Genomic DNA, 8275 nt, shown 5'->3' with positions numbered 1-8275 from the left:
ACTGACAGGAGGCAATGAGATCAATATAATTTTTGAAAATGGTCACTTTTCCTTTAAGTATACTACGTTTTCTTATTAAATCACTAGCACTTTGTTTCGACATGTTGACTTTTTTATTGTAAAATTATTGAAAATACCTGTATTACTCACTTGTCTATAATAAAATTAAAAAAAAAAGGTTAAGGTTTTGTGCATGAAAATGTTGTTGCAAAATGTTCTGAGCAGAATAACCAAAAAAAGAAATGCAATACTTAAATTAGCAAATGAAGGTGAGAGCGGCGAATGCAGTGCAGTGCAACAAGATGGCGGGGTGTTGGCGCGCGGCGTGGGCGCGGACGCGTGGCGCAGGGGCGCAGGCGCGTGGCGTGGGCGCGTGGCGTGGGTGCGCGGGTGTCTGCGCGGGACAGGCTGGTGACGTGGCAGGGCCGTGCAGTAGCACCACAGCAAAAGCGAACACAGTGCTGTGGAATGTTGGGTGCGGGTTAATTTCAATAAAAATTAGAGCCAAGCTGAGTAGGTGTTAATGGGGTTGCACATAGGTTATACGTATGAAGTATGAAATTTATTTAGCAATCTGAGGTCTGAATAAGTCTGAAAAAAGGTCTGCAAAATGTCTGAAATGGGTCTGAAAAATATCTGAAATGGGTCTGAAAAATGTCTGAATAGGTCTGAAAAATATTGTGTAGGTATTGAGATACCTAAACAAGAACACACACACTGAGTTTCTGAAAATGAGTTTGTGTCAGGGAGTAATTAATTGGAACGACTCACGACTGCTGCACCAAACCCTTAGAACAATCTGACTGGTTGTTCTTCTGATGTCGCCGGTGATGCTTCACTTTGACGACGGCACTGGATGTTTCAACGCTGCTTGCTGGTCACGATGTTTCGCGATGTCGCGGGCGTTGAAACTGAATTCCAGTGGACTTCTCGACTGCCGCTTGCTTGATCTTCGCTGCGCTGTGTAGATGGTCTCGTCTTGATTTTCGTCTGGATTAGCGCCGTAATCCCGCGTCTCTTCAAAATGGCGGTTACGATGGGCGTCGTCGCCGTTGCCGGGTGAATTTAACGCGAAGCTCGAAGGACCAAAATGTTAAGTAGACTGTGTGTTGAAGTTAAATTAAACGACGCTAAATACAAGTATAAAAATGTATTTAATTACTTTAGATTACAGCGAAATAATTATATGACGAATTAAACAAGCGCGCGTGCGGCGGCGGCGGAGTCGGTCGAGAAGTGGGGGGTCCCGCGCGCGCGGCGCTCCTGTCATCTGGCTCTTTGTATCGCGCATGCGCGCGCGTGTTGGTGTTGCCAACAAGTTGTGTAGGTATATGTGGGTATTATTGGAGAGGTCTATTATAAATGGAAAGCGGATACGAAATATATAGCTACTTATATATTTTTCATAAAGGGAAACCTTTTGTTTTAACCACGGAATAGATGGAAGAGTTTAGAAGGGCCAAGTGAGTTCATATTTCAACTTTGCACTCCATTCGTCCGCAAACTGTACGACATATAGACCTCCGCGATAGTTTATTTAAAGGTCGTCTTGCGCATTATAACCTGCAGGGCAGACAATCAAACATCGATTATCATGCAAGGAGATCCCTCATACCAGGAAAGCTTAAAAATACTTTTGCATGCAGTATCTTACGAATCACATAAAAACACTCAAAAAATATAAGTATATTGCTGGTAAAGTGGCTATGGAATTTGAGAAGCAGTAGAGCTTATTGTAGTCATCTGTTTGCAGGAGTAGTAGTAAAAGAAAGTGGGGTTGAACCGGCGACAGAGGTTTTGGTCTTTCATCCTCTATCTTCTATTCTGTGGTTCGAACTCGTAGATGTATTTACCTATGTCAGGTATGCCTTAGTAGACAAACGCGATGTCAAGCCGCTTACTGTAAAGTGACTCACTATGAAAAGCCTCACTGTAGCGGGAATCATTATCAACGCTAAAATTCAAGAAAATAACGTGTTATAATAGAGCATATAGTCTGTCATAAAAGAGGTAAGAATTGCGTGAATTATATTGTTATTTAGCAGTAAGCCCGCCTACAATAATGTTGTCTTTATATATTTGTGTTTGTTTTTCTGTGTGTGTAGGTGAGTCGCTTTCAACGCCAAAATTCATATTTCAGTATTGCATTATATAGTCAGTTGTCCGCTCACCCCTCTGAACTGGGCCTGGCTCCGGACCTGCCTCTCTGTTTATTACACATAGTGAACAGTGATGCGCTCCACTGGTTATTCATGGTTTAATAAAAATGTTAACAGCGCGCCCAGCGCCCTCACATCAGCATACTACACTTCTCATCAAAAAAATCGAAACACTTCCGTTTTCATTGTTTCTGTCCGAATTTAACACAAAAAAGAATTCATACGATGAAAAAAAATACATAAATGTATAGGTGGCAGTTTGGCCATTACAGTAATAAGCGAAAATTCTAAATTCAAAATTAGAATTTCATTTGTTTATCTTATAAACGAAATGAATCACTGTTTTGAGACAAATGTGTGTTTAGGGTTGGAGTACATTTAGCGTTTAAAAACTAAAAATTGGCGCCTATCCTTAAACTTTTTGTTTTTTATTTCAATACTGTGACTTTGGGACGTCTGAAAAAAGGTTTTTTTTCTAAAACGTATGGATACTTCGCCCACAGAAGCCGCCCAAGTTGTGGCATTGCTGGATTCTGGCCTTAGTCAGCGTGTTGTGGCTGCAAGACTGCATCTAAGCCTGTCATCTGTTCATAGAGTCTATAAACGTTATCGGGAGACTGGTTTGTTCACGCGCCGTTCAGGATCTGTCAGGAATCGGGTCACTTCAGAGCGAGATGATCGATTTATAGTAACAACTTCTTTAAGAAATCGACGCCTTAACGCTTTTCAACTGCAGCAGCGGCTTCGTGTTGTACGAAGGGTGGCTGTAAGTGACTCTACAATTAGAAGAAGGTTGAAGGATCGTGGACTGGTACCGCATAAGCCAGCAAATGGGCCGAAATTAACTGCAGACCATCGAAGAGCGCGCCTTAACTTTGCACGTGAGCACCTAAATTGGTCATACCTACAGTGGAGCAAAGTTCTCTTTTCTGATGAGTGTAAAATTATGCTGTATGGTAACGACGGAAGGAACAAGGTCTACAGAAGAGACGGAGAACGCTATGCACAATGCTGCATTGAAGAAAAGGTCAGCTATGGTGGCGGTTCGTGGACGGTTTGGGGAGGAATCAGCGCCGACGGTAAGACAGAGCTTGCTTTCGTGTCTGGGCCACGTCTGCCTGCACTTAACTGTCATCGGTACGCCGAAGAGTGTCTCGAGCCTCATGTGATGCCCTATGCACATTTTATTGGCAACGGCTTCATATTCATGCACGACAATGCTAGGGCTCTCACACCGCGGGCGTCGTACGGGATTATCTTAACGAAGTCGATATCTCTATTATGGAATGGCCAGCAAGAAGCCCGGACATGAATCCCATTGAACATCTGTGGGATGAATTAAAGAGACGAATTCGAGCAAGAGATCCTGCCCCAGAAACACTTAGCCAGCTGCAAGATGCAATCCAAGAGGAATGGGACAATATACCACAGCATGTGATCGTGACTCTCATCCGATCGATGAAGAACCGTATGGAAGCAGTAATTAGAGCTCGGGGAGGGAATACAAGTTATTAAATAAACGTTTTTTAGCTTTTTTTTTCATTTACGTGTGTTGTTTTATCCATTTCCTTTATACTCCATACGGAATAAAAATGACTCATTTAACAAAATACGAAACCTATGAAAAATTCATTTAAATTTAGAACATTAACATTAAGATTTGATAAGCTCATATTACTCACTATTAAACGACATTTAACATTTATTCCTAAATGTACACATTTTTCTGATAATCCTGACAAAACGTAAACTTGCAAGGTGTTTCGATTTTTTTGATGAGAAGTGTATTACTATGACTAGATTGTACCTATGCCTATGGCGTTCCCTACAACACTTTCCATATAACCACACCATCAATCGTTTATTTTTCTATTTTTATGCTCTACTGCCGTTTTATCGTCCGCATTATCAATAATACTTAGCATCGAAATAATGTCTGAAGAGCGTTGTGGTATTTTATTCTTAGCAAGTGAACAACCAACATTCCTAACTCTTTCTGGAGTCGTCGGCAGAGCCAGAGAGCCACAGGCAGTCAGAGATGGAAAATCTCTGGGTACTGACTTCCATAAATAGGTAAGTAATCGGTGAACTGAGTAGTTCAATATCAACCCACATCACCGCCTTTAATTTATAAGTCCAACAGATTGTAAGTATAAAAACAATTTCTTTACCGATTTATTAACATGCTCGGGCAAATGTGTAACGTGAAATTAAAACACCAACTAGAGGATAGTCGCAATAAAATGTATAATAAATGAAGTATAAAAGCATATTATTTCGATGACGATTCGGTTACCATGTGATCTAAAAGCATAATCATCACCATCATCTTTACCTCTCAAGCGGGTGATAAATTCGCTATAACCTGAAACTCGAGTGAATAAAGTTGTTTTGTCGAAATTCTTGCCGCATATAACACCAACTAGACGTTCGTTTTCAGGAAATAAAGAAGCCTTGCTTTGGCCGTCGCAAACTAAAGGACCTCCAGAGTCTCCCTTCGCGACATCCGACGACACCACCGAGTCGGAACAGACGAACTTATCCATATTAATTTCCCACAAAGTGCTACAGTTATTCTTAGACAGAATGTTGATGTAGGCCAGCAATAGAGTCGGTGATGAAGGCGCTTTAGAATCGTGCGAAACGCGGCCGTATCCCGCGACGATGCAGTTGGCCCAATTGTCTTCGCCTTCTTTAGCCACTTGAACGGAATGAACAGAGTGGTCAAATTTCCACGGGTTATCAACTATTAACAAAGCGATATCATTGATCGGGAAATTAAATTCATTGTGAACAAATATGCGTTTTATACCTCGCCATTGTACGGCTGGGTCAGAGATATTATTTCCATTTTTCATTTCTGTGACTTCGTTTGCGAGGCTCCCAGCCACGATACGTATCATTTGGGGATTTTTGACCAAAAAGAAATCGTTGTCTTCAAAACAATGCGCTGCGGTCAATACCCTCTTTATGTGGATGATAGATCCACCACACAAATTTCGCCATAATATGGTTTCATTATCATATTTCCTATGAATAGATTTAATGGAAACTATGAACGGTATTCGCCCAGGTTCTACGGGTTGTCCCTGGACTATAGTAGGTTTTACACGCAGCACCGTGTGCTTTAAAGTTGTTATGATTCTCTCATCGCACACAATCGATTTTATTATCACTGATACTAGAAGGTAATTCCAAAACATTCATTGAAAATTTAAAAGAAATAGAAATAAAATCTAAATCACGGAAACATCGATTTCCTGTAGTTATTGTCGTTTGTTCTGTCAGAAATAAGTCAGTAACTTCAAGTGACTTGGCGTGATCGTGAAAGAAACCACGAAGAAAGTGTAAAAATATCAAGACGCTATGGTACCTACTTATTATCTACAGTTACAAACGAAAGTGCGTGTTGCCTTGTAGCTGTGTTTGTCACTCTCTTCTTTTTAGATTATCACATATACTTAATACTTAAATATTTTTCTTTGTTTATAGTTTACTGCTGAGCAAAGGCCATATAGGGATCATATAGGCTAATAATAATAATAGTTTACTAGACTCTTGCCTACAATAAGCCGTGGTGGCCCAGCTGGTAGAACGCTTGCCTCTCACTTTGACGTCGGGGGTTTGAATCCAGCACAAGCCTAAATCAATGATTCTCCAATTTGTTTTCGGATTCATGTTTGGCTCATAAATGATTATAGAAATTGTTAATTATAACTATCACTTTCTCAGCGGTGAAGGAAAACATCGTGAGGAAACCCACATTCCCGAGAAAAGCGTTTTCGGAGGTATGTGACGTAATTTGTGTGGCCTAGTTTTCCCTTCGCATGTTGCAAGGTCAGACAGGTAGTCGCTTCTGTAAAAAAACCGAACCTGTCAAATCTTCAAATCTTTCCTGTGAAAAACGAAATAATGCTTGGGAGATGATGACATATGCCTCCAATAAGTTAAACTGACGATATCTTAAAATTTGTTTCTTTTGGGAGGGCCATTTTCTTAAATCCTGTAGTTTTCCGATATACCTATAGATAGTAAGTAGGTTACACAAAATAATCGCAAAATCTTGGTATTTGTACAAAGGGTATGGGCGGAGGCACACTTTAGCGACAAAGCCGAAGGAGATGAGAGGATCACGGGTCGGAACAAACAAATGGCGCAGTCATCAAAGAAAATTAAGACAAACGATAGATAAAGAAGTTCCTAATTAAAGAGGGGAAGTTCCAAGCAGTTATTATATTCGAGACCCAAAAATAATTTTCGTTAATATCACTAATTTGTAGAGGCACCCACTCGCCATTGTTTATGTTTATATAATTGTTTAGGAAAATTGGGAAACTCAAGAAATCTGAGGACAATCTTCTGTTAGGTTAGGTAAAGCTGTTTTAGTGTCATGAGCATGTCAAAGGTGAAAATAGATTCGAAATTCTTTGTAAAACGTATTAATGATAAAGCCACCCGAAACAACAGGAACTCATGACGTCAGATGTCGTATGCAGTAATATGCTGACGTAGGTGGCTTAATAATACAATGAAAAATACATAAGTATCTTTTTCTACTCCTCTACTTTAATCTGGCATTTAAATAACCAAAAAGTCTAATATAAGTACATACATAATTAAACTCTTTGAAAAAGTGTATGCTCTATGGCCTATAAAAGCATTGTTTACAAAGTGTAACTGTACTATAATGTCGCCAAAAAAGCATTGTTGTTGTTTTTTTTTTTTTTTTGACCTGGAAACTGGCACCTTTACTTTGTTTGGTGCCATAGATATACTATAAAAAAAAAGTATACATTTGCCGCCATTTTCCCGCGCGTTGGAAAATAAATTGGAAAATTTTTGTTTCATTTAAAATTACGTCGTCGTAGAAAAAGTATTGTATGCAACGTTGTATAACTAGGTCAAAAAATGCTCGTGGCGTCTCTTATTGCGATGTTCGCCAAGGCTCACATCGCAACTCACGCCACTCGCATTTTTTGACCCTTCTTATACAACTGTTGCATAAAATACTATATTATTCGATATTTGGATACCTACCGTACAAAATCCAGTTACCTAACATTTCATCCAATCCGAGTGAGTTGGTGTTAACTACGGAATAGAATCTTTCTTCTATTCCGTGGTGCTAACACATACTATTATTATTTTTACTATTTACATTTTTGTCCGAAAATGTACCTAGGCATCAGAAATCGACATCATTTATTAATAAAACACTTATTAGACTACTATAAGGTTCTTCTTAGTATGAAAATGTATATTTTCAGTAAAAACCAAAGAGCCACACGGAAGGGAGTAGACATCTCACATCTTCCCGCCCCGCGAAAAGTGGCAGAAAATTTATTTATTTATTTATATAGATAGGTATACCAACAGTACACATATTGTAAAGTTATAAAATGCAAGTCCTAAATTAGTTTTTGTATATGTACTCCAATTACAGGTACATAGAGCATTCATAATTACAACAACAAAACGTATATATGTAGGTGTATATAATTATATATATGTCGTGGCCAGACCATAGAATTGATCATTTCATGATGTGCTCGATCATTTCATGAAATGGTCATATTTCATGAAATGGCCAAGTCAAGTTGACCATTATAACCATTTCATGAAATGGTCATATTTCATGAAATATGACCATTTCATGAAATGGTCGACCACATCATGAAATGATCAATTTTACGATCTGGCCACGACATATATAAAATGAAAATGTTGTATTGACCATGGTATAATTATACCGTGGTACAGATAGTTCAACTCAGTTGTCCGCGCGGCCCTATGTGTGCGTGGGCTTGTAAATATACAACTTTCATTCGTGTGGCAGTGATGCGGCAATCGTCGTCCGAGCAAGATGTGTTTCTATCGCTTTTTCTTAAGGGTACAGTAGTTTACGAAAATGTCTAGTTCTTCACGGAGAAAATGTTTAGGGAGTAAAAATCTTTTAATTTTAAAAGATGACGAAAATAATGAAACTCGTAAATTAACGTTTAAGTCAAATTGATGACTTGTCGACATCTACAAAAGAAAGAAAATGAATACTATACGTATGTAGACATTTTGACATGGAGTCAGAAATTATAATTAACCTTGGTGAGAGAATCTGA

The 8275-nt window shown here is 39.1% G+C and overlaps 1 protein-coding gene across 1 annotated transcript; it reads right to left on the bottom strand.

The window, feature by feature from the left end:
- Positions 1-256: 256 nt before the first annotated feature.
- LOC126379732 (serine protease 55-like) lies at positions 257-5062 on the bottom strand. The gene is made up of 3 exons (XM_050028547.1): positions 4495-5062; positions 772-874; positions 257-461 (listed from the first exon to the last, which is right to left on the bottom strand). The coding sequence occupies exons 1-3, from the start codon at positions 5060-5062 to the stop codon at positions 257-259; spliced, it is 876 nt and encodes a 291-aa protein (XP_049884504.1).
- Positions 5063-8275: the final 3213 nt, after the last annotated feature.

The sequence above is a fragment of the Pectinophora gossypiella genome, chromosome Z, assembly GCF_024362695.1.
Source record: "Pectinophora gossypiella chromosome Z, ilPecGoss1.1, whole genome shotgun sequence".
NCBI classification, from domain to species: Eukaryota; Metazoa; Arthropoda; class Insecta; order Lepidoptera; family Gelechiidae; genus Pectinophora; species Pectinophora gossypiella.
Note: the sequence above shows the minus strand (reverse complement) of the source record. Positions and strands in the feature narration are given on the sequence as shown.

What these genes read in the sequence shown, in the direction of transcription:
- LOC126379732 (XM_050028547.1), bottom strand. Translation starts at nt 5,062, where the DNA reads ATGATACGTATCGTGGCTGGGAGCCTCGCAAACGAAGTCACAGAAATG. An exon ending in ATTTATCACCCGCTTGAGAG is followed by an intron (nt 875 to 4,494) that starts GTAAAGATGATG and finishes CATCGTGACCAG; the next exon opens with CAAGCAGCGTTGAAACATCC. An exon ending in AAGGGTTTGGTGCAGCAGTC is followed by an intron (nt 462 to 771) that starts GTGAGTCGTTCC and finishes AACATTCCACAG; the next exon opens with CACTGTGTTCGCTTTTGCTG.